Here is a 27,571-nt window from a genome sequence, read left to right as displayed (position 1 = left end):
CAAATACTTGTGAGTGAATGATTTCTGAGCTTGCTGAGATGTACTCTTTCTCACAGTCTATGTCATTTAATTTCTCAAATGAGCTTATGTGCATTATTTCCATTTTTATAATGATGAAGCTGATGTCATGGGAATTACATAACTTGTCCAAGGAAAATGGCTCATAGCACAGAACTGAGATTTGAAGATAGGTCTTCTTGACTCCAGTAAATGATTTTTCACTCCACCATGAGATTAGTCCAGAAAGCACTGGGGAGATGCCCAATGGCCTGTGTCCTCTTACAGTTCATGTTCAGAGAACTATGCATCATTGGAAAATATTTCTTAGAATCTGAATGTAAGGATACATTTTTGGGCAATTTTGATTCTTAAAATGACTAACTGAAAAGTCTATCTAGAGGAAAACAGGCAGAGAATAGGTTGTGTAGCTCAAATAAATTCAACATGGATTAAAACCTAGACTCTATGTCTGTCTTATGTTGCTGGACCATGAACCTGAGAAAGGCAGTTCTTGACCTCAAGTAGCTCACAGTCACTTGGAAGGAAGTTTTTGGGGTGTTGAAAACTATTCTGCACCAGAAGTCAGAAGACGTGAACTCTTGTCTTGGTACCATTGCTCCTGAGGAATGTGATCTCAGCCGTATCAAATAACCTTTTTTTATTTCCAAATGTTTGGTAAATTTTCCCATAAACTGTGTAGTTACACTAGAATCAGGTGATGTTAGGGGCGCCTGGGTGGCTCAGTCGTTAAGCGTCTGCCTTCGGCTCAGGTCATGATCCCAGGGTTCTGGGATTGAGCCCCGCATCAGGCTCCCTGCTCAGCGGGGAGCCTGCTTCTCCCTCTCCCTCTGCCCCTGCTTGTGTCCCCTCTCTCGCTGTGTCTCTCTCTGTCAAATAAATAAAATCTTTAAAAAACAACAACAACAAGAAAAAACAAATAGAATCAGGTGATGTTATTGTTTTTTTATAAAAACACTTTTCTTGTATGACTTAAATGTCCAAAGAGATGTGACACAATCAGTCAGTATAATGAATGGTGCTAAGTAGCCGAGCACAAACAAGCCTGTTTAAGTTCTGTGAGGACAAAACCACATTAGGAGCTTTTTTTCCTCCCCCTTGGAGCCAGAGCTTGTGATTTATTTTTTAAAAGGATATTTAGAATCCTAGAACACTGCTGACTCAAGAGAAATGTAAAGGTCAATTGTTACATCTAAGCTATGCTGTCATGACATCTGAATAATTAAGAGGTTGTTTTCAGAGATAATTGTAGTCCCACACTTTAACTAAGTATTTAATGACAATAAACTATTAACATGTTCTGTTTTCATATGGTGAACTCCCCAGAGCCCATTAACAGTCCAGATGGCAGAGAATAGAAGGATTAAAACAGATTTAAATTAGGGCTCACCTAAATCTTTCCAAGTAGACTTAAGTGAGTGTTAGGAGCATATTTTCAGAGATGTCCTAAACTCATTCAAAATTTGAGGGGACAAGGCCTTTGTTTGATTTAGGTATTTGCATTTGGGTTGATGTTTTTTGATAAAATACTTTAAAAATGAAAAGTTAGGTCTTCCTTGTAGACAATCAAAAAATGGATGAATAAAAAGAAAAATAATCCTATTAAATTTACTACTTAGATAAAATAACTGGCAGTACTTTGGTGTATCTTATCTTGGGCTTTCCCTGTATATATACATATAACAACAATTGCTCATGAACTGAGGGTTAGGCCAGTTACTTCCTTCTCTGAGTTCCAGTATTCTCATCTATAAAAAGAAGTTAAAGCACTTACTTCAAAGGATAGTTGTTTTGTTTTGTTTTTTTAAAGTAGGCTCCATGCCCAACATGGAGTCCAACGCGCGACTCGAACTCATGACCCTGAACTCACAAGACCTGAGCAAAGATCAAGAGTTGGATGCTTAACTGACTGAGCCACCCAGGCGTCCCTCCAAGGATAGTTGTGAGCAGATTTCATAATACTTATAAAATACTTAGCAGAGTAGCTGGAACATAATAAATGCTCAATAAGTGTTAGCAATTATAAGTATTACTTACTTGTGGTTTCTACCTTATTGTACATGTGGTTAGGTAGCCTTTTATAATGAACATATTTACATGTCATTAAATACATAGCACATCATTTTAATGGCCCTGGAGTATCCCATTACATAGATTTAATACATTTTACTGTTTACTTCTCCTGTTATTGTTATTATAAAAATTTGTACCCAATACCCTTGGGCATGTATCTTTATTGCACATGAGCAATTATTTCTTTAGCATTATTAAGGACTTGCTGGGTCAAAAGGCACAAACATTTTGAAGCTTTTGATATGTATTGTGGAATTGCCTTTCAGAAATATTGTACAAGCAGTATTAGTGTTTAAAACAATTAAACAATTCTTTGCCACAGGGGCAACTAATGAACTAATTTTTTCCCCCCACATACATGTTCCTGGTAGAAAATTTGTAAAACTGTCTCTGGCTGATGAGAAGACTTTTAATGATTCACTTTTATTTATTTATTTATTTATTTTCAAAGATTTTATTTATTTGTTTGACAGAGAGAGAGAGCACAAGCAGGGGGAGCAATAGGCAGAGGGAGAGGGAGAAATAGGCTCCCTGCTGAGCAGAGAGCCCGACGCAGGACTCAGTCCCAGAACCTTGGGATCATGACCTGAGCCGAGGCAGACGCTTAAACAACTAAGCCACCCAGGTGCCCCATGATTCACTTTATTTAATGGACATGGGACTATTTGGGTTGCATATCTATTCTTGAGTCAGTACTGGTAAATTATATTCTACTAAGAATTTTTCCATTTCTCTAATATTAAAAAGATGATTTTAATATTTAATATCCTTTTTGGTTTGTATTCTACTTTATTTGGTAATGTGTCTAATATAGCTTTGTCCATCTCAGTATTATGAATTTTTCTCTATAATTTTATTTGTGTTTCTTTTGAAAACATTTAATTGTATTTTATTTTTGAGATTGTGAGAGTATCTTTGTTTTCTAACAGAAGAATTTAACTCATTTATGTTTATTGTGAAAACTGACATACGAGGACTTACTTTTGTTCTTTCCCCTCATCATTTGCACTTTTTTCTCCACTTTTTTGTCCTTTATTAATTTGAAAGTATTACGTTAATTTTTATTGTATTAGTAGTTACCATTCAATTAAAAACAATTTTGATCTTTTATTTCTCTACTGATTCAACAATAAATATTATATTGAATTCCCTTATTTAAGATGAGAGATTTAATTATCCCTTTTACTCCTTTTCCACCTCTACCTTGTCCTCCCAGTGTTTGCTGACAAGTCAAGTTTTTAGACTCAAATTGTTAATAAAGACAATATGTGTTTTCTTTCAAGAATAGTCTTAACATATTTTTAGAAATTCTTCAAAGTTTCTGGCATTTTAGTGGCACTCATTCTTATTATCCAGTACTGACTATGACTTTTTTCCACCTGTATCTGGCTTCTTTGATTATTTCAGTAATAGTTTGAGACAGAATTAAGGGCAGATTAACAACAGAGAAATAAAATCCAGAATTCAGAAAATTATATTTCCCTTAAATTTCATTTAATTTGGATGCTGGCACCAGGGCTGCCTCTACATATTGATATATCCTTAAAACACGTGACTCCAACTTCAACTGTATTAAAGAATAATGGAGATCTTTGCTATAGCTTTTCTTGAAGAAGGGTTAACAATCCCTTTTCTTGAAGGCATAAATTCATTTGCTTCTGGTAAGTCGTGTAAATTTCCCTGGGAATTAAAATATTTAGATTCTAGGTCCACTTCTGTTATTAAAGTTGGGAAATTTTGCTTAAAATCTCTAGAGAAGGCAACATTTTGTACAGAAAATCACTGTCCTTGTTGCTCCAAAGCTTGGGTTTGAATCCTGACTGTTGCTACTTGCTAATGTATTAATGTGTGCCTTTGAGTAATTTATTCATCTGCAAATGGATTGTTACTATTTACCTCTTAGGATTATTTTGAGGCTTGAGAAAGCATATGTGCAAAACTTAATACAAGTTTGACAAATAATAGATGCTTAATAATGTTATAGCATGGTAGGATAACAGCAATAAATGTATCTCAGAATAAAGGATTTGAAAAATAAATAATTTAACCAATGTATTGATTCTTTTCACTAAGAAGAAAACACTTTATATATATTTAAAAAAATATTAGTTTCTTCCCTCAGTGTTCTGATGTAGTTTGCTCTCTAATGACAGGCTTTTAAGGAGAGAAAAATTCCTAATACAGGCTGTTAATATTGGTTGTTATGGAGACCATAGTCTCTAAACTATTCAGCAAATCTAAAATCTGATAATTTTGTTGAAAGAGAGGCTTTCTCCTTTGAAAAGAGAAAATCTACTCTTTCTGGTAGAAGAGGTGGAGATTCATTCTGGCTGATGATATATTATGATGTAATGATACCAAGTTTCCTTTCCCTTTTGCCTTGAGCTAAGGAAACATAAGTATCTGACCTTAAAATTCTAAATTCAGAAAAAAATTCCAGTTTCAAGATTATTCAAATTTGTTTATAAAATCAGGTGTAAATTAAAAAGCAACTGACATAAATTAATCATAAAGACTTAATTGTTCCTAGGCTTTTGTAATTTTTTTCTTTGAATATACTGTAATTCAGCATCAGCTTTTCAAATGGTGACAAACAATACTGGCTGTGTTCGTCATCTAAAAATTACATTACAAAAATAAATGGGATACCACCCAGTCAAGCTTTTGCGAAGTCATAAACATTGCCACTTGATCAAGTTTTCCTAAAGAAAATAGGGCAGAAATGTATAAATGAGTGCTAGACTATCAAATTATGCTATTGTGCTAATGTCTTATACTGAAGAGAATAAACAGGACTTTCCAGGTGCATTGAACAGAAGGTTGAATTCTATTTTCCAATGCCATATAAACTCATATAACTTCTGTACTTTTCCTTCATTTGCAATTACAGTTTGTGATTATATATCTGTGTGCCATTCTAGGGAGCAGAGATACAACAGTAAACAAGACAAAGTCTTTACTCTCATGCAGTTTCTCGTCTGGTGGAGGGATATACTAACAGAAAAAATATAAATAAATAAATGAATAATATAATTTCGGATAGTTATTAGCACTTAGAGAAATAGTTACATAGGACAATTATGGAAGGCTTCTTTTAGAAAAGGTGATGAAGGTAGACCTCTCACAGCGGGTGACATATGAGCTGAGACCTAAACAGTCTGGGTAAGAGCATTCTAGGCAGAGAATATGGAGATGGAGATGAGTTTGGAGACAGAAAATTCAGTGTGGCGAGAATGGCCTATGGTGTGGGGAGGAGGGTGGAGAGGGAATGATAGCAGGAGCCAATCATGTCCATGGGCCTTTGCATCTCATTTTATTTTGGCAGATTCTAACTGCCAATATTGGCAGGGAAGTAATAGGATCGGATGTACCCCTTGAGAAGAGAATATGGAGTTCTCTAGGAGAGCAAGACTGGAAGCTGGGAGACAAGGTAGGAGGCTGTGGCCATGGTTTGGGCCAGGGATGCTGTTGGTGTGAAGGAAGGTTTGAGCAAGAGAGATAATAGATGTGATTTCTTTAGTCTGGAGGTTGCTTCAATAGGACCTCCTGCTGAATTGGCTGTGGGGTGATAGGGAAAGGAAGAATGTTTTCCAGGATTTCTGTCTGCTATTACTGCACTGGGATAGGGACTGGTTTGGAATGAGAAATTAAGAGATCAGTTTTAGACATGTTAAGAATACAATAGATACTAGAACCCAAGTGGTAGTATCAGTAGGTAATTAGATATTCAATTTTGAATCTCTGGGGAGAGGTCAAGGCTGAAAAATCAGACGAGAGCCATCAGGTTATAGGTGATATTTAAATCCATGGATTGAAAGAGTTGGCAACAGAGAATATGTAGATGGAGAAGAGAGGAGGATCAAGGGCTGTGTCCTGGGGCTCTGTACTACTCAGAAGAAAGATACAAGTGGATAAGCCAGCAAAGGAGACTGGGAAGGTAGGACCTGGGAGGCAGGAAAAAACCAGGATCTAGCTAGTATAATGCATCATTTGGAACACAGTACACATTCCATACAAATCTGCTGAAGAAGAGCATGAATGATCGACCTGGCTTCTGTCTCCTCCGCCTTCTTCTTCATCTCATTTCCCAACACTCCTCCATCCCAGCCTACATTCTAAGAAAACCTGGTGACACCTGCAGGACTTAAGTACACCAGACGTTCATCCATGCCTGTGCATTTGCATGTTTTCTTCCCTCTGCTTTGAATGCCTTCTTCCTTCTGCTCCCACTCCCTATTCCAACTGTGAGTGGTATGCCTGCTCTTGGGAAACCTCTGTCCCTGCCATGCAAGGTAAGTCTCCTTTCCATATGCCCTCAGAGGACCAGGGGCTTACTTATAGTACTTAATATGCCATATTAGGATTCTTAGTTATTTATTTTATAATTATTATTTTTTAAAGATTTTATTTATTTATTTATTTATTTGAGAGAGCGAGAGGGAGGAAGAAGGGGATCATGAACAGGGGGAGGGGCAGAGGGAGAAGCAGACTCCCTACTGAGCAGAGAGCCCTGATTCGAGGCTTGATCCCAGGACGCTGGGATCATGACCTGAGCCAAAGGCAGATGCTTAACCGACTGAGCCACCCAGGTGCCCCAGGATTCTTAGTTATTTTTATCTTCCACCAGATATTTGAGCAAGTTGAGGGCAGGGTTAGTATCTCCCATTTCACTATCTCTATGCCTAATGTAGGGTCTGACAATAATAGTCACTTTTTAAATAAACAAACAAACAAACAAATAAGTCATGTTTTTTAAGCAAATAAATGAATGTATGATTCACGTTGTGAGGATCAATTCAACTTCCAAGATGACTTTAAGTTGTTCTCCCTTGCTTATGTATTGCCCTCAGACTCCATGGGCAGGTTCATGGTTACCTTATCAAACCCACAGAACAAGGAGGCCCAACATGCTCAGAGCTCTCTACTTGTGCTTATGTTCCCGAAGCAGAAGATGCTTTCTGTTCCGCACATTTCACATCCACATTTTCTACAAGAGAAACCTCCTTTGACAAAGCTTTAGAAACATCCCCATTTCACTACAGAAACAATTTAGATATCACTGGTGTAGAGGAGATAAAAGGCATATAGCGTGGTTAAAGTCCTATCACAACGGTTCTTTAGCAGTTAGCATCGTTAAGTGGATTTATGTACAGTGCTCTTGTTCTTCTGAAGGTATTTCAAAGATCCTGTAAAAATCATGAAGTCCAACGAACTGGAAAAATTTGACTGGATGGCACTGCTGCTCAATCTCATGTTTAACCATGAGGCGCTATCGCACACGCACTGTCAACTTGTATCCTGCTGCTGCTAAGGCCCAGACGCGACACAGCTGTGATGTGCAACCAGGGCCCTCCACGCAGTTCCGAGTTCATCAGGACTCTGTAGCCAGAGTTCTGGAACCAGGAGAGGGGACTATGTCTAGTGTCATTTGCAAATGAATGGGCAGAGCAAGACGCAAGAAAGGTTCACATTGAATGGTCACAGATATATAAAGAACAAAGTTGGCTTTGGAGCTAGTGTGAAGAGCTAAAGCCAGAACCTATTTTTAATTAAAAAGAGGGCTCCTGCTTGTGTCATTCATCCTTCTTGAATCCTGGTACGGCTGTAAAGAGCGTCCAACCATATGTTTTCAGTGTGGGGTAGAATTATTTTGTAAATGGCACAGTATTTTTAGCCATTATCGTTGAACCTTGAGCATTTGCCCAGAATGTGTCTTGTGACATATCTCTCGTAATTCGTTTTGTTGAAATGTGTTAACTTCAATAAGTATACTAATAAGGGGGAGAAAAACACTGAAGAGTGATAGAGAAAATCGGGGAAGAAGGCTAAGGAAAGCAATAAGGAACATTAAAAGAATACTCAACCAATAATAAAATACATTAAAACAAAATGTAAAAATATAATAAAATATATAATTCAGTGGCCACTTAAGATGATAAAGGACAGATAGAGATGAAAAGAAACTGCAAAGACAGATATAGATATAGTAGGTAAGGAGGAAGATGGCCTCCTATCTTTTAAAAAAATGCTTCAATCCTAGTGATATATTCTCTTTGAAATTATTATTCCCAGGCTTAAAAAAAAACATTAAAAGATTGAAAATATATTATCCCTAAGAACTTCACAGCAAAATGGACCTAGAAATGATTTTGGCAGAAACTGGAAAATATAGTCTGGGAATATAGCAGTAAGTAAACTTGCTTTTCCCTCTCACTATTAGGACCTTGACAAGGAGCTTGTTAGATAAAGATCTGGTAATGAGAGAATTTAGTTAGCAATGAAAGTGACCAACGCTGGTGATGTAAGTTCACGCGAGTAATTCAACAACAAATCCAGTCATAACTAGATGTTCTCTTTTCCCATCTTGGCTTAAACTGCTGCAGGAGGAATTTAGATTAGATACAAGAAAAATATATTCTGATTGACACTATTGCAAGCATCAAAATGGGTCACTTAGGGAAGTTTTGGAATAGTCTTTCTTATCAATTGCTAAAAATGGAACCGATATTCAGGGATAGATAGTCCTTGGCAAAAGTGAAGAATCAGAGACTCAAAGACCATCTCAGCGGGTGAAAGCCTTAGAAATCTTGGAATCCAGAGATTCCCAAACTTGTCTGCACGGAGTCACCTGGGGATCCTTTCAAAAAGTCCAAGGCCACAGCCAGGGCCAAGGAAATCACAGTCTCTGGGGGTGGGACACAGGCATCAGGCTTTTTGGAAGCTTCCCAGGTGGTTCCAATGGGCAGCCAAATTAGGGTACCATGGATCTAATGTAATGGTCCATGTTACAAAAGTAGCAATTGAGGCCCAGAGAGGGAAAGGGACTTGTCCAAGCCTCCCAGGGCAGACAGTGGCAGAGGAGAATTACAACCCAACTTTCTTGACTCCGATCTGATACAAAAACAAACAACCTTATTCTGTGTTTACGAAATCAATACATTTTCATTATAGATAACCTGAAAAAACATTGAAATTGCCAATGGAAAATTAAGAATCTCTCAATCTTACCATCCAGAGATACATTATTAATCATTGTTGATACCCTTGCATTTCCTTCTGCTATTTTCTAAAAGTCCGTATGTACTTTCAAATTTTGGTAAAAGTTAGGATTATGTTTAGGAGAATAACAGTAGGCTTTCTGGAAAGCCCAGAGCTAGAGGTACAGATTGTGTTTGGGGCCACTGAGCCGTATTTCTGCCATTTTTCTTCCCTTCCCTCAGCGGACACGCAGCATGAGGCCACATCTTTCCTGACACTGGCATCTAGCCTGAGAGCCAAACGGGCTCAGGGTAGACCGCGTAAGCTCTTCCTGAGTAATGAGGCAAAGTCCAAGTCCAAGAAGGCTGCCTCACGGAGTTGTGTCCCCTTCAGCTGCACACCCAAGTTTGGGGCTCTGGGGCTACAGGAAGCTACACTGAGAGCTGCACCTGTTTCTGCTTATGTGGCCACTTCAGTTCCGTTATGCTCGCGGGTCCTTGCCTGAAGAAGTCAGAACCTCTACCTAAATTTATAGTGGTGTGTGTGTATTGGTGTGGGTTTGTGTGTATGTGTTTGTGTGTGTGTACATAAGCGTACCTGTGTGTGTTCTCAACCATCCCAGGCAACCTGAAGGATGCAAAAACATTATATTGAATGAGGTATATTCTTACTATTGATCAAAATAATCACTGTGATTTGGTGGGTCCACAAAATCAAACTTCTTTTTTTAAGATTTTATTAATTTATTTGACAGAGAGAGACACAGCGAGAGAGGGAACACAAGCAGGGGGATTGGGAGAGGGAGAAGCAGGCTTCCTGCCGAGCAGGAGCCCAATGCGGCACTTGATTCCAGGACCCTGGGATCATGACCTGAGCCGAAGGCAGACGCTTAACGACTGAGCCACCCAGGAGCCCCCATAAAATCAAAACTTCTGTAATAAAAAATATAATTCCAGTTTTGAAGACCATACTGCATTATTGCCACCTGGCCAGTTAAAGCTAAAACCAAATGTATGAGGTGATTTTTAAATCTGATGCTCACAATCCAATCTGTTTACTATAGGTAGAAACTAAATGCTTTAGTATTGGGCGCCTGAGTGGCTCAGTCGTTAAGCGGCTGCCTTCAGCTCAGGTCATGGTCCCGGGGTCCTGGGATCGAGCCCCTCACCGGGCTCCCTGCTCAGCGGGAAGCCTGCTTCTCCCTCTCCCACTCCCCCTGCTTGTGTTCCCTCTCTCGCTGTGTCTCTCTCTATCAAATAAATAAAATCTTTAAAAAAAAAAAAATGCTTCAGTATTAAAAAGTGGCTGATTTTGAAAAGGAAGACTATCCTCTGAAGACCAAATGAATCTTAAGAAATGATTTAGAAAAGGAAGTGGTTAACTTCAAATGTAGTTTTCTCAAGTGTGTTCTTTACTTTGGGGGCTGCATAAATGGCCTCAACAAACAACTTGTTCCTATCACAGAAACACACCTGAGTTTAACTGGGTCAAACACATTCAGATTGATTTCACTTACTCGGTGAAAATAAAATCTTTTTTAACATTTAGGGTTAAGGATCGAATGATTTGTCTACTTCCCTTCGGCCATCAGCTCCAGTATTCAGTCTATATCGCATATGTCTGCATTTGCACTCCAGAACCGTGGAGGACACAGGAGCCGAATATTTGACTACTCATCCCTTTTCCGTGACTATCCAATCTTTTTGATCTAGGAAGCAACTAGTGTTTAAGAGCCATAGAGTTCTGATTTGGGGGCTTGACTTCAGGTTATTTATTTAACCATTTATTCTCAGATTTCATCATGCAATTCAGCATTTCACAGGAAATCAAATTAATCTCTAATTATTTGGATGTGGTTCATGTATGTTAACACCTCCAACACGAGCTATGTTTTAACACGTCTCAGTCTTTAACTTACTCTCTGTCCATGCCTCCAGCCCTCTTGGTCTATTAAAGGTGGCTAGCCTTGTCAGAGGCTGGTGTGTATTTCAAAGAATAACAAGTAGTTTTTGTTTGTTTGTTTGTTTTTTTAAGATTTTATTTTATTTATTTGACAGAGAGAGAGATACAGCGAGAGAGGGAACACAAGCAAGGGGAGTGTGAGAGGGAGAAGCAGGCTTCCTGCCAAGTAGGGAGCCCGATGCAGGGCTCCATCCCAGGACCCTGGGATCATGACCTGAGCCTAAGGCAGAAGCTTAACGACTGAGCCACCCAGGCACCCCAACAAGTAGTTTTAATATAAATTAAAATCAACATATTAATAAAAGAAACCTGATGTAAGGAAAAAATACATCTCCAAACCAAATTTCAAGTTCAATTAATTTTTAATATGGTTTACGATCTGAATTAAGAATTTCCTCCTTCTATCAATAGTTCCAACAGCAGGAAAAAAAATAGCTCCAAGGGAATACGTAAATGTGGGTCCTAGTTCTGCCTGCCAGTCATCAGCAGTGTGTGCTTGGGCAAGTTCCTTAGCATCCCTGAATTTCAGCTCCTCTATAGCGATGGGGTGGGCCCTATGAATCCGTGGTACAGGTACAAATTCTAACATGGCCTGTGACATCTCTCATAGGACAGTAACAGAGGTTCCAGAGAAGACTGGGGAACTCTGGGACCATCATTAGGATCTGTGATGCCTAATTTTATGTATCAAATTGACTTGGTCATGGGGTGCCCAAATACTTGGTTAAACATTATTTCTGAGTGTGTCTGTGAGGGTGTTTTTAGATGAGATTAACATTTGAGTCGGAATACTAAGTAAGACAGAGGGCTGTCTTTTCCGCGTGTGGGCATCATCTAATCTGTTGAGGGTCTGAATAGAACAAAAAGGCCAAGGAAGGGAGAATTCTTCCCTCTGCTTGTCTGAATGAGCTGGGACATTGCTCTTCTCCTGTCCTCAGATGGGACTTACACCATCAGCTCTTCTGGTCCCTAGGTCTTTGGATTTGGACTGGAACTCCACCACCAGGGTTCCTGGGTCTCCAGCTTACAGACAGCAGATTGTGGGACTTCTAGCCTCCATAAGCGTGTGAGCCAATTCTTTATAATAAATCATTCTCTCTTCCTTTATCTTTATATATCCTACTGATTCTGTTTCTTTGGAGAACCATGACTAATGCAAGATCTAAGAGACTGATGATTGGTCATTTGGATAGAAGACATAGAACTGGCTACCTTCATGGAAAAGGACTGCTTTCTTAATAAGTAGGAGGTATGTATGTATGTATGTATTTATAAAGATTTTATTTATTTATTTGAGACAGAGTGAGAGAGAGAGCATGAGTGGGGTGAGCCACTGAACATCAACTATGTATCCAGCATTATAAGATATATTATATACTTTAATAAAATGAATAAAAGAAATTCAAGATGTCACTTTGTTCACAGCGAGTTTACTGATTCTCCCCTGAACTCTGTATGGTTGTGTGCTTGATGTTCTACTTATTAAACCAATGCACAGCTTAAGTGTCATCAGAAAAGAGATGTCTCTCATCATTCAGGATTTAGATTTTATTTTATAAAAAGTCTTTCAAAACCAAAATGGACAGATAGCTCTCCTGACTTAAATATAGAACTAAAGACAGACGTATTTTAATCCCTGACTTCCATTATTTGACAAAAATAAGATTTTAACCTACAGATCTTATTTTTACTCCTTTTCAATCAACTGGGAATAATAATATTCAACATTACAGGATTTTTTTTTTTAAAGATTTTATTTATTTGACAGAGAGAGAGACACAGCGAGAGAGGGAACACAAGTAGGGGGAGTGAGAGAGGGAGAAGCAGACTACCCGCTAAGCAAGGAGCCCGATGTGGGGCTCGATCCCCGGACCCTGGGACCATGACCTGAGCCAAAGGCAGAAGCTTAATGACTGAGCCACCCAGGTGCCCTAACATTACAGGATGTTTTATAGAAGACTGATGATTGGTTTATATGGGGCAGCATTGTTATTCAAGAAATGGGGTTTTGAATATTCCAGAGAAATAGAATTACATTATTCTTCTTAGGGAAAAAAGTTCTTAGAAAGTTACTTAATGACTGCCCCTAAAAGTAAAAGAAATCCAGAAGACAGAGAGAAAGAGAGGGAGGGGGAGGGAGGAAAGGAGGGAGAGAAACAGACAGAGAGACAAAGGCAGAGAGACAGAGAGAGAGAAGAGGAAGAGGTGTTCTAATTTTCCTACAAATATCAGAACTGGAAGGTTCCTGCGGCAGAGACTGCTAGCTGTCAGTCAAAACACCCCTCCTTTCTTCTGTGGTGATAGAACTGTGGCCATTTCCTAGCCTCCCTTGCAGTTTGGGGAATGAGAGGTGGTGGTGTTGTAATGTGTCTGACTCAGCTCCAGCTAATGGAATGTGAGCAGATGAGATCTGGGCTGGAGCTTTTAGGAAGGTGGGCCTGCCTCCTCCAAAGTCTCTTTGGGGTGGAGCAAGAAGACACTTGCAACTTGGCTTTGACCATGCAGGTGAGGATAACACCCTAGGGAACTGGGGAGAAACAAGCTGCAAGGAACCTGGGTCTCTGAATGATGGCGTGGAGCAGAGCTGCCTGCTAGTTTGGCACGTTAATTTTTGACAGAAGAAATAAGCTATTTTGTTTGTGCAATTGCATTTTGGGGAATATTTTACAGCTATTAGTATTACCCTAACTAATACTGGACCTCACAATCATCAATCCCAGTATTTCTTAAACTTAAGTCATTTGATCGTAACTACAATCTGTCATTTCCATATTCTATCATTACTTACTTAATATATCTTGTAATTGATACAGTTCTTTTACTTAAATAGGCCAAGTCTACTCTAGCCTTGCCTAAATTATGTCCATGAAATCATCACTTTGAAGTTCTAGTTATATTTTTCTAATATATATTAAGATAAATGCACAATTATTAAAATGCTCATCCATTTTCCACCTAATTTTATAGACCAAGTACATAAAACCTCAGTATAATTCAAACCTCTCATTTTACTGATGAGAAAGCTGAGGCCCAAATGGTAAGATATTGGCATGATTAGAACCAAGACCCATGTCCAATTTGAGACTTTTCACACATACATTATTATGCTTCCTCACCTTTTTCATGTAAGTTTAACATGTGATTCCTGGGTACAGAGCCTTCCAACAAATTGTTTAAATTACTTTCAACTATAGTCTCACTGATCTTTAGAGAATCTCTTTGAGGAGGAAGGGGTAAAACTATTGTCCTTGTCTTGTAAATGCTCAGAGCACAGAGCAGTCTGTAACCGCTCAAGGCTGGCTCAGATGGAGTTTCTATCTTTTCATCACTTTCTTCTGCACTAATTTGCTCGGTAATGTTGATGAGATCATGTCCAGAATGCAGATCCTATATTTCTCTGATTTGAAGTTAGGGGAATTTATCCAAGCTACTTTTTTGGTCTGGAGCTTGTCTACAAATATAATGGTCTAGAAGATCAATCTGGGTATAACTGAAGTTTTGTTAGAATGTGTCAAGTCAAAGATTTTATTAGTTTAGTATTTACACAGTGGATATCAAGGAACAGTGAAAGAATATGGTAACTATCCATAGCACTAACTTTAAAAAATTAGAGCCAGACTCAAAATAACTCTCTTCCTTTAAATAGATCATCTACCCATAAATTTATTTAAGACCATCTTACACCTCTTTATATTTTCATCCATATCACCTATGAGGGTTTATCACAAGCCACTCTGCAATAATTCTTATCTATGCTTTATATTGTTTTGGAATCAACTTTTGTTTGTTTAAAATGAAAGGAAATTGAATCAGTATGAGAAAACAGGAACTTTGGCCAGTTTCCCAATGCACAGTATACTAAGTTTGCAGAATACATCTAATCTCTATGTAATCTATCTAGTTTGACATGGGAAGCCTGTTAGCTAACATGACATCGTAAGCATTAGGAAATCTGTATCCTTGCAGTTAATCTCAAGATTCCTTCAATGTTGTCCAAACAATGCTTTCAGATATTTTCAAAAGAGTATCTCTTCTCTGGATACTGAATCTAAGTCAGAATGATTTAAGTAGTGTCTGACCCATTCATCTCTTCTACAGACTTCAAAGAGCTGACACTGTCCTACAAAGCAAAAGGAGGTACGAGGGTGTGCTAGAGGCAGGTCATCTTCATGGTGGAAGGGCCCCCAAGTCAGCAATGTCTTACATAATTTTATATTAATAAAAACAGTTTGAGAACGGTCTCCAATTTCCTTCAATCATTTACTATTTCGGAGGTGCCTATCAGATCGACGGTACATACACACAGAATAACTTCAGGTGAAAACAAAACTATACGGAAAGACCTTTTTCGCTTACATCACTAGAACTGGATTTAGCTGTTGAGTTGTTTTGAATATGGCATCTCCTAGTTAAACTTAGCAGAGAGATAGAATGAGGAATACTAGTTAGCATTAAAGTCTTTTACTATTCATGTTCTTAAACAGTAATTACCAATTTGCCTATAATTTATCATAAAGGACTCCTGGAAGAAAGTTAGCCCAAAGCCTGAAGAGAAATTATCTTGAGGGCTGTGTCCTTTGTGATAGGATACAGAAATGGAAAAATGTGGCTTGTCATAAAGGGAGGTCCACGCACTGTGAAGAAGAAAAGGCAAGACCCTGACCAGAACCTTGGTGAAGGGATGAGTATGTCCCTAAGGAATGTGGACTGTCACAAAAAGGTCTTTGTTCATACTCCTTTGGTGATTGGGGAAGATAAGTTGAGGACTGGTAAAAAATGGGAGGACTGGTAGAAATGGGAGGGGGTGGTCTGCACCGGACTCTGAAAGACTACATTCTAGGGTGAATGAATACCTTCTTTCTATGCTACAAGGGTAATCCTTCCATTTTTGAAGAACCAAAATGCATTGGGGATGGAGATGAGGCAAAGTGTAAGGAATAGAACAGGGCTTGGAGGAGTAGGACAATGCAATAATTATCTATCCCCTTAGCAAATTACCCCAACACATAGGAACTTTAAAAAAACCAAACATTTACTACACCATACAGTTTCTGAGGGTCAGGAATTTGGGAATAGCTTAGCTGGGTGATTCTTACTTGGGGTCTCTCCTGAAGTTGGAATTAAGCTGCTGGCTGGGCCTGCAGTCATCCCAAGGCTTAATGGGGTTTGCAGGGGACCCACTTACAAGATGGCTCACATACGTGGTGTTGACAGGAGGCCTCAGGTCCTCATTGGCTGTTGGTAGAATGCGTGGTTCCTCACCTGCTAAGGGTTCTCATGACATGGCAGCTGGATTTCCTCCAGAACAAGTGAGTCATGAGAGAGAGAGAACAAGGAAGAGGCCACAGTGCCTTTTATGACCTAATCTTTAAAGTTACACACCATGACTTCCACTTATTCAGTTTATTTTATTTTTTTTAAAGATTTATTTATTAGAGAGAGAGAGAGGGAGAGAGATGGAGAATGCATGAGTGCACAGGGGGAAGGGGCAGAGGGAGAGGGAAAGAGAAACTTAAGCAGACTCTGTGCTGAGTGCAGAGCCGGAGTGCGGCTCGATCTCACAACTCTGAGATCATGACCTGAGCCAAAACCAAGAGTCGGACGCTCAACTGACTGCACCACCCAGGCGCCCCCACTTTACTCTATTTATTAAAAGTGAATCACTAAGCCCAGTCCACACTCAAGGGGAGGAGAACTAAGCTCCATATTTTGAAGGGAATATCAAAGAATTTGTGGACGTTTTAAACTACCACAAGCAATATCACAGCCTCACTTGTGAGGCTCAACAGGAAGAGAATCAGGGTCTGGGGATAAACCAGAGCTCTAGAATTTGGAGATTTTGGTAGAATTTAATAGACTCAATTAGCCAAAAGGATTTAAAATTATACTTCCTGCACTTTTTCTTGCTTCTGACCACTGTACTTCCCTTTGTCTATGCATCTTCATTCAGATATTTCATTATTCTTTTTCAAAATTTGCTCACAAGAAGATCTCCCTTAGGGTATAAGTAGAGCTGTGAAAACACTGATTAAAATACACACCACAAGCATTATAATAGTATTGGAGCCAAGTGAAACGTGACTTTAGTTTCAGGGACACAAGTTCATCTTCTTTCTGTTAGTAAGTTTGTGATATTTCTTAAGCACCCATTAAAGAAGAGATGTTCGCGGAATAGATGCATTGGAGGAACCAGTTCCTACTTTGTCCCTTTATTTATCCAGCAAACATTTGTGGGGCTTGCTCTGCACCAGACTCTGAAAAGTGCTGAGAGCACAAAGAAGGATGCGACACGGTCCTGACTGTGAAAGTCTAGTGTGGAGATGGCGTGTAAACCCACAGTAACCGTGACACGTGATAAGCTCTACTTGTGTGATCCCCGGAGCTGTGTGCATATACCTGTGATTCTTCTAGCTCTTTAAGGGCAGAGGCTGTCTTATTCAATTTTCTATTCCTAGCATCCAGCCCATAGAAGGAGCTTAAACATGTCTGTTAAATTTGTTGCTAAATCCAGTTAATCTGAAGGCTGAGGCAGCTAGCAAGGCTAACTAGCTAAATACAATACTACCAGATGCTGGCTCTTCCCTGCCTTGCTAACAGTGATAAAGGATGTATTTTTCGAATGTGGTTGCAGGTGTGCTGACTGCCCACGTGACCTTCTCTCTCCTCCGTAGATGCAACACAGTTCTCTCTAGGGACCTCCATTCCTGGGAGGTAGCTTCAGGCCTCACTGAGCTCCCAGGGCTCCTTCCCTGCTTCCCACTTCTGAGACTCCCTGTGCATCTTTCCTAGGGAACCGCTGTAGCTGACAGAGCATTTAGGGTGCTGGCTTGAAAGAAAATCCAAGAGGAAGCACAGAGTAAGCTCCTTTCCCTTTTTGTTCAGGGGAGATTTTTTTTTAAAGCCTAGAATGGGAATATTTGGTTATTTGTCCTAAAACTACAATATTTTGAGCAGAGATGAATTTTCTGTGATTTTTCAATAAAATGTAAGATATAGAGGCAAAAGCCTCCCCCCCCTACAAATCCTCACTACATCTAACAGTTCCACTTGAGCCTGAGCAATGTCAGCCTTTGTACGTTAACAGGTTCCCAGCTCAGTGAAGCTATGCAGTAAATGTGCATGTGGCATTAGTTGTCTTTTCTCTCGTAGAAGAGACTGTATTTTAGGGCATTTTAGCACAAACATTAGTTGAATTGTGTATTGTCAGGGATTATGTAGTATATGTAGAAACTAGTTCATGCCATGTAAAATAAAACATGTGCAGTATTACTCTGTGGCAAGGACTGGTGGGTGCCACCTGCATTGTTCTAAATATGTCCCACTGACTGATGTTGAGACCAAGACAACCACAGAGGACATCCCTGCATAGCCCCTGGCAGAAATCCGTATGCTGCAGACAGAACTGCTTCCATCAACCAGGAACATGTAAATACTAAATGATATTAGGAGGTAATATGGCACTTTATATGCAACAACAGACAGAAAGAAGTGCTGCCCACATTAGGTGATTAACAATCAGCCAGCCAGCCATTAATTCCACAAATATTTACTGAATACTCAAAGGTACCAGATATTGTTCTAGATATTGGGGTATAGTGGTAAATAAGAGACAAGGCCCTCTTTCTTAGGGAAGTTACATTTTAAAGTAAAAAGACAACAAACAGACAAATAAAAACAAACAGGAAAAGACCCAGTGATAAATATAAGGATGAAAGAACTCTAGGTGCTCTGATGGCAACTGGGTGGTCAGGTTCGGCTTTTCCGGAGCAGTGGCACTCAAGCTAAAATTTGGATGACAAGAAGGAACCTGCCACGTGAAGATCTGGGGGAAGCGTGTCCCTGCAGAAGACAGAGCAGGGACAGTGGGCAAGGAGGTTGTCCTGGGAGAGGATGAGAGAGAATCGCAATGCCGCTGGGGCTCATGAGGGGACTGAGCAGAAGGAGTTGGAAACGGGACCAGGTGTCAGGTCAAGAGGCAGGATGATGACCAAAAAATAAAATAGGACTTAAAATGGAGTAAAATGTGAGATAGAAGGAATACTGGAATCAGATGATATAAAAATATAAGCGAGAGGCTTTGGAAAAACTCGCCATGCTCCAGGCATGATTTTCATCTGCATCTCACTAGTGTTTAGAACCATCTCTAATGAGGCCAATCTGCAGCACCATTCTTTACTTGTTTTGAAATGAAGAATGAGGCACTTTGAGTTCTTTTAAGAATTTTATATCCCACTACAGTGTCTATAACTTACCACTTTCTCCTTGATTACCAACATAACACATGTTTATGATGGAACATTTGGAAAATACAGATAAGGTAATGGAAGAAATAAGACCACTCCAAAGCCAGCCAGCTGATATACGGACTGTCAACATTTGGGCACAGATTTTCTTTATGCTTAATGTAGTGCAGTGACTCAGAACAGGGGCTCTGCAGTCCGGCTGAAATCATGGCTTTGAAATTTGCTAAATGAGTGCTACTCATTTTTCAATCAATCTTAATTGCTTATAAAATGCCACATAACTGAAATCTCTTTAAGCCTCAGTCTTCTTATCTGCAAAATGGGAATAGTAATGTTACCTTCTTCATAGGACTACTATGAGGATTAAATAAGATCGTCCATATAATGCTCCTGATTGGTACGCTGTATGTATTTTTAATATTTTTAATAATTTTAGGTACTATGCCATTATCATTTTACAAAGTTGGGACCATACTGTGAGACTGTCAGTAAATATATTCTTATTCCAATCATCCCTAGACATTTTTATGTGATCTTAAATATTTTTCCATAATGTAGTTTTTAATGGTTATATAGCATTTTCTTAGAGAGATATAATTCAGCTAATTCTCTATTATGGGACATGGGCTGTTTCCAAATTTTCACTATTTAAAAAAATATTGTAAACTTTCCTGATTATTTCTCTAGGATAAATTGTAAGGAGTGACTTATAAAGGTGTACTTGGGTGCATTTCATCCTATCTTCCACTGGGAATTAGATTATACCTTTGGATAAGAATAATGTTGGGAAGTAAATAGTCCACAAACACGTGCAGTTTTGTAGGTCTGATTTCCCATCAGCTTAGTGAAATACACGCCTTTACCCCCTGCCTTTTTTCTCCACATCTGTTCCTACCTTCGGGTTAGGAACATCCTCCTTCATTCCCTAAGGAAGCTTCTCAGTTCCAGCCTTGCCGATGAGCTAGTTTGCTTACAATTTTCTGATCTGCTGAGAATTCTGTACTTCCTATTCATTTCGCTTGAAGCCATAAACTCAAAGGGTTTTAGTATATTAGAAATGCAAGCCCCTCATCTTACAGATGAGGAAACTAAAGTAGACGGAGCAAGTGATTTGTCCAAGCTGGTCCTCGGATCCATGCTATTAGACAGCTAGGCGGGGCTGGCTCATTTCGTTGTCTCTAGTACCTGGTGCGGCAGTCAGCACGTGCAGACGGCCCGTATTGTTTGTTGAATGAATGACTACTTGAAGTAACTTACAGCCTCCAAGGATTCTAAGCTGGGAAGGACCACAGAAGTGTGGAAGTGAAGCCTTTATTGGTTAATGAAATGTATGTCATGATGTAGCTATGAGTGATAAGTTGGGATAACAAATCAGTCTCTCAATTCCCAGGAGAGACAAGGAGATGCCAAGAGAAGGCAAGGCCTTCGTGGGGTCAGGTGGGCACCATGTAGAGAAGGGATTAAACTAATTCTGCCTTGTTCCAAGACTAAGGAAAACTGGAAGTTGCTGGTAGGCCAATTTTAGCATAATATAGGGAAGAACTTTTTAATAGTTAGGACTGTCCAAAATGGAAGCAGGTTTTCTTGAAAAGAAGTTGCCACTAATTTGAAGTATTCAAGTAGAAACAGGGTAGGTTTGAATAAATAATTTATCAAGTATGTTTGAAAAGAAAACACATTTTATTTGATATGCCTGGTTGGGATAGATGACTTCTAAGGCCTCCACCAAAACTAAGATTAAATGATTTTATGAATATATGTATACACACACACATACACACACAAAGATAAATGAATAATTTTTTCCTTATTGATACGTTACTTTGTAATTAGTCTTCTGAGATTGAACCCATTGTGTTTCTGGGACCAGATAAATTCTAATGTCTTTACTGATTCAAGATTCTAGGATTCTAAATCATCTCTATTTAGTGATAATTCAGTGTGCTACACATAGTAGGAGTTCAAAAGATGAATTTAAGTTAGCTTTGAAGTCTGGAAAAATCTACATTTAAGATAAATTTAGTTACAGGTTCCGTGTAGTTGAACAAGTTGATTGAACTCAGCTGGTCTCAATCAAATATATCAGTTGATTACATTCAAGAACACTAATGCATTAATTTTTTTAAACTAAAAAAGGATAAAATTAAAAGAAATTTGGGCGGATTGTATTGTGATGAGATAAAGCTGTTCTCTTACTGGATTGCTGAATGATATGAAATTATGGCTAGAATAATTTCTAGAATATAAAGAACGCTTTTAATATGAAACAGCAAATATGACTTAATTGCACTTCAAGTAGGGATCTACTGAAAGACTGCTCACAGTATAATAATTTTATCCAAATCCTAGTGGTAAGACAGCCACATAAATGAACTGTATCACAGGAATACTTTCAATCTTCAAGATTTCATATCAGTGATAGAACTGGAGGTCTTAACAAGCTCATACTTGGGTTTGGTGAAAAGCTCCACTTCTTAAGTAGCAATCTAGCAAAGCTTTGAGGAGTATGATAGATGGCATCTGTGATGTACTCTTTGTGGTTCCAACCACGCATGGATCTTTTTAGAAGGCTAAATAAGGAAATTAATGTTCAAATTAAGTATTTCATTTGATTTATCAACATTGTCATTGTTTTGGACACTGTTAACCGTAAGAATTTATGGCTCAAGTTAGGATGGGCTATCCGTTGGCTAGAATATCTCAGCCATGCTTTTTATCCCACTCAGGAAAATGCATATTTCAGGAGCAGCATGACCTTCTGGGTTTCAGGTGTTATGCTGGATGCTAGAGAGAGAAAAATGTCAGGCATGAACGTTGGCCTCACACAGGCATAGCAAATGCATAGCATGGGTTCATCATGGAACCCGGACGAGGCTCAGATCTTTCTGACCCAGGATTCCAGACAGACGGCAAATCCATCACAGAGTTGGCATAGGATTTAACATCTATTAATCACCCCTGGTGGCAAGTCAAAAGTTCTCTGGTGACAAATCTCATTCTAACAATCATTATCATGGTTATTTCATGTCTATAAAGTAAGACTCATTTCATATGTTATCCTGCGGAAGTTTCCGTTGTTGAATTCCACTTCCAGAAACATGAAACAGGAAAATAATTAAAAAAAAAAGTTACCTCCACTGCTGCTTTTGCCCTTTCAAATTCTTCTTCTAAGGAGTGGTTTCTGGAAAGTAATGCACTTCCCCAGCGCTGCTCTTTGGTCAGTCGAGCCTGAAATAAACCGAACACATGGTGTTATACTACCGGAATCACAGAACACAAAAATCCAAATATTTTTCCCTTTCTCATATTTCCCTAGAGTTCAAGAAGCATCTGCAAAGGATGTTATTTTTGGAGTACTTTGCAAGCATGATGTTCAAACTGGGATGGTGCCAAAATGTGTGTGAGCATGCAAGCATGATTCTTCTAAGAGTGTGTCTCAGCCCCAGTCATGTTCAAACCAAAACCCAGGCCCAGCCTCCCAAAGAGCTTACTTTAGTTGCTCATGGTTCCAGGCATTGATATTTTAGTGAGTTCCCCCCTAGAGGATTCTAATATGCAGCTAAGATGGAGAATCTCCATTCCAAGCCTCGACCTGAGAACTGATACTCAAGCTTCCAGCTTGTTAGGAGGACTAAGCTCAGGTCAAACTGCAAGCTGCAGAGTTGGGAGGCGGCTGCTAGGCCCTTTCCTTATATACACAGCAGATCCTCATGCTGAATTCTCTTTCCTTTCCTTCCCTTTATTAGCACACATCTGTCTCATGTCCTGTCTCCTCAGGACATTGTGCTGCTAAATAGTAGTTGCTTAGATAAACTCATGTTTGATAATGCCGACTGATTGGTCACAATCAACAGGCAACCTGATATACATCTTAACTTAAGCCAAATGCAAATATTCCAGAAGGCCAGTCCTACCAAGAGTCTGCTGGAATTTAAAAAAAAATGTTATTCATTTTTAATTTCACAAACACTAAATGCATTCTTTTTGAAAGAAAAGTAATCATGGAAGATAAGGGGTAAACCTCTAGAACTTCTCCTTTTCAGTTGTGTATATATTTACGTACCCTAGATAGTAATGTGTTTCAAAAATTTTCAACACATAAATGGTATGCTATTCTGTAGCTTACTTTTCTCCATTCAACAATATATCTTGGAGAGGGTCCACAGTTAGTTTTTATAGATCCTCCTCATCCTTTCCCAGGGATTTCCTAGTAAGTATATACTGTAGTTGGTTCAGACCTCTCTCTGTGAGCAGTCGTGGTGTTTGTGATTTTTCTCCATATAATTGCTTCTTTTCTTGTCTATCTTTTTGCTACACTGTGTGATCCAAGAGGGTCGGATTTTATCCGGTAACTTTTGTTCTCCCCTGTACCTCGCCCAGGGCCTGACAGGTGATGTGTGCCCTAAGGATGTCTCTAGACTGTAGGATGAGGGATTGCACTGATAAGGCAGCCAGACCTTGGGGAGCTGGAAGAGGGAGGCTTGTGCAGTGAAGCCCCCCTCTGCCCTTTTATAGCCTTTTATCCATGTATTAGATTGCTCTCCTTTAGGGATGCTCAACCTCGGCCTCTGTGGGAATTACTTGAGCAGGCCTGGGGCCCACTCTAGACCAGTTAAAGAATCTCTGGAGGTAGGGCGTGGGCATTAAATGTTTGCAAAGCTCTTTTGGGGGCGCCTGGGTGGCTCAGATGGTTAAGCGTCTGCCTTCAGCTCAGGTCATGATCTCCAGGTCCTGGGATCGAGTCTGCAGTCAGACTCCCAGCTCAGCAGGGAGCCTGCTTCTCCCTCTGCCTGCCACTCCCCCTGCTTGTGCTCTCTCTCTCCCCCTCATATGAATAAATAAAATTAAAAAAAAAAAAGAAAAGCTCTTTTGGTGATTTTGAAAAGCAGCCATGTTTGAAAACCACTGTTCTACAGCAAAACTTTGGCCTTCACTCAGCACTTACCATCTATACAGCTCAGCTGCTTTTCATTTTTTTCTCCATCATCACTGGTCCTCAAGAGGACCCCCAGCCCCTTATATACCAGGGCTCACTACATGCCAGATGCTGTTTCAAGTCCTTTAGAGACTATGTCGCTTTGTCTTTTCAACAACCTGTGAAGTAGGTATTACCATCAAGTCCGTGGCGTCGAGGCACAGAGAGCTAGTTAACTGGCTGGACACCACACAGCTAGTCACTGGTAGGGCTGATGCTTCTGGGCCGTGTTCATAACCACTGCACTAGACTGTCTCTCATAGGAGGCTATGCTCCACTGGCCATTTCGGGAAGATGCAAAATCTAGAAAAGCTGTCTCTCAGAGGTTCATGCATGGTTGAGGGCGCCAACCAAGAAGCCCTCAAGAATATTGTGGGCTGAAAACAATAAGGAAGTAATTGTTATGAACCCTTCTGAACATAAACAACAGACTGTTTTGCATTAATGAACAAGGAAGGTTAATTTATCGAAAGATTAATTTATGTTTCCCCCTCCTGGATGCATTCACGGCTGTATCCCTGGTACGTCCTATAAATAGTAGCTGCTCCATAAACAGTAAATCTTTGTTGAAAATATGCTGTTGGGGAATATATGAATTGATGAATTAAAGGTCTTTCTCTTCCCTCCCAGAAAGTGGCTATGTGTTCTCAGTCAAGGTTTCTTGGTTAGCCCACGAGGCTAACGAGAGTTTATAGGAAATTGAGAGGGGACTTGTTTTTTTTGTCCTGTCCTGGAGCAGCAGAGGTCTGTGTTAGCAAAGCCCTACTGTCCTGGTTCTGGGGATGGGGACTGGCTGCATTCCCCATGCAGCCATTAAGGGGTGCATGGGGAATGCAGCCATGCGTTAATGGGGTGCCTAGTAAGGAGCTAGGCCTGTTAGCAGCCCAGGGGTAAGGCCTCTGGAGTTGTGTCTGCGGTCAGAAGAGGAAGAGGGTGATGAGGACGCGTCCAGCTCTGCATAGGCATCAGTGCCTCGCTCTCAGGTGGGCCGGGCTCAATGGCTACCATGAACAGACATCATCTCTTATTCTCTGGGCCCCATGAAAGCTACTGTTTTCTCCCAACCCAGATAACTGAGGTGGGGCTGGGGAGAGGGAGCTCCAAAAACATAAGTGAGATTGACTATCACAGGTTCCTGAGATTAGGGTATGGACATAACTTTTTGGTGGGCCACTATTCATCTCGCTACAACCCTCATCTGACACTCTTGGGCCACAATATATTTGATTAACAAATATACAGGTGAAGATGGGGGGTCTGGGTAGCTCAGGGTCCTGGGACCGAGTCCCGTGTTGGGCTCCCTGCTCAGCGGGGAGTCTGCTTCTCCCTCTGCCTTTGCCCCTCCTCCCTGCTCATGCTCTCTCTCAAATAAATAAATAAAATCTTTAAAAAAGAAAAGGGGCAGATGGTTTACAACCTTTCAAAATTGATAAGTTGTTAGGATGTTATAGCCTGGTAGAGATGTTAACCCCAAAGGCATTATGATCTTATTGTCTTGTAGAAATTAACCAATCCGGGGCACCTGGGTGGCTCAGTCATTAAGCATCTGCCTTCGGCTCGGGTCATGATCCCAGGGTCCTGGGATCGAGTCCCACATCGGGCTCCCTGCTCAGCGGGGAGCCTGCTTCTCCCTTTCCCGCTCCCCCTGCTTGTGTTCCCTCTCTTGCTGTGTCTCTCCCTGTCAAATAAATAAATAAAATCTTAAAAGAAAAAAAAGAAATTAACCAATCCTATATCAAACTTGGCAAACTTATTTTGATATTTCTTTCCCAGCCAACTCCATAAATCTCTGTTCCTTTACTTTGGAACTAGCTCTTTTGTCTTCCTGCTGGTTCCCTCATTAATGAAATAAACAAACAAATAAATTTTTAAAATGTGGACAGATGCTAAGAAATGAACTGTGCATTTATATAATAATGTCATAAATGACCCATGAATGGCATGGGAAGAAAGAGAAAGCACTAATATTTTTGTCCCAAGGCACCTCCTTTTATTAGAGGCACTTTTCACCAGTGAAATATGACCTGTCTCTCCTGTGAAGCCTGACCTAACAGAACTCCATTACTGTCACTGGCTTCCCTTCATCAATGTTTCACGACCCAAGTGGGTTATGAATCACAGGATGCAAAGGGCACCATATATCAGGAAGAAGAGGCAAAAATCTCTCTCAGGATTCGACACTTAACAGTCATATTCTCTTTGCCGCTTAAAACACCAAGTGTAAATAGAACCTTACTGTGCAAATGAACTTTTATTTCGGTAGAACAATTACTATTTAGGTAAGTGTTATTTCCCACACTGTTAGAAAGGCCTTAAGTTATTACTAAGTGTTGTTTACCTCACATTTGAAAGCCATTTATTTTGTCCAAGGAAGCTAAGATAAATGTTATAAAATATAGGAACACACTGAATGTAAACAAAGGCAGTTTCCAAGCCAAGAGTAACGGGCAACTGAAAAGATTCTGAAACTTTTCAGCAACTTAGTAGCACACCCAGACATACTGGTTTAGGATTGAGGATGAAGTACAGATTGTAACACATAGTAAAGAACAGACTTCCTTTCAGCCAAGACTTTTTTTCTTTTTTTAACATCTAATTTCGTTGTAAGCGAAGACTGGCATACGGGAGAACATATATAAGCAATGCTGGTGAACTATATGGCTTCGTGCTTAACTAGAGGAGTGGTAAGCAAGACAATTAGAGCCATACATCTGAGTCGCAGCTGTTTTGGATCACAGTGGCTGTATCAGTATAGTAGTTCCCAAGTGCTGAGTGGGCATCAGAAGCATTTGGAAATCTCGTCCAAGCAGACTGCTGCGCGCCACACCTGGGGTTTCCGCTTCAGTAGGTGCAGGTGTGGGAGTGGGGGCCCAGAATCTGTATTTCTAACAAGTTCCCAGGTGATGCTGATACTGCCAAGGGAGGGACCTCACTCTGAGAGCGTCTGATTAGATGTTGACATCATGTGTTTGCAAGTGGAACTCTGGAGTTCACAAATGTGCTCTGATGTAGGTATTTCTTCGCTTCATTGCATGATTTTGAAAAATGCTCTACGGTTACAGCAACCTCCTGGAAGGGCCTTGGCTTTCAAAACAGCCGTTTTAATTGGTTTAAGTTAATTGGATTTTAGGGTATTACATTCTCTGAAGAAGAAAGCATTTTGTTCTCTCAGCTGTTGATTGTTCTGAATGATAAACACTAGGCGAAAGATAAGAATAACTTCAAGAATATTGTTTTATTCTCTTTATTCAAAATTATGATTGTGATCAAAGTTATGATTTGAAAATTACTGTATTTGTGGCTGTGGTTGTCCTAGCATAAC

General features: G+C 39.8%; 1 protein-coding gene across 9 annotated transcripts in view; it reads right to left on the bottom strand.

The window, feature by feature from the left end:
* The window catches only part of PEX5L (peroxisomal biogenesis factor 5 like), a 214,645-nt gene that overhangs the window by 36,385 nt on the left and 150,689 nt on the right, over positions 1 to 27,571 (bottom strand). For all 9 annotated transcript variants that reach the window (XM_036115946.2, XM_036115948.2, XM_036115940.2 and 6 more), the window contains one exon: positions 22,407 to 22,502. In XM_036115946.2, coding sequence (XP_035971839.1) covers positions 22,407 to 22,502 — 96 coding nt within the window. The remainder of the gene's footprint in view (positions 1 to 22,406; positions 22,503 to 27,571) is intronic.

This window comes from Halichoerus grypus, chromosome 1, assembly GCF_964656455.1.
Source record: "Halichoerus grypus chromosome 1, mHalGry1.hap1.1, whole genome shotgun sequence".
NCBI classification, from domain to species: Eukaryota; Metazoa; Chordata; class Mammalia; order Carnivora; family Phocidae; genus Halichoerus; species Halichoerus grypus.
Note: the sequence above shows the minus strand (reverse complement) of the source record. Positions and strands in the feature narration are given on the sequence as shown.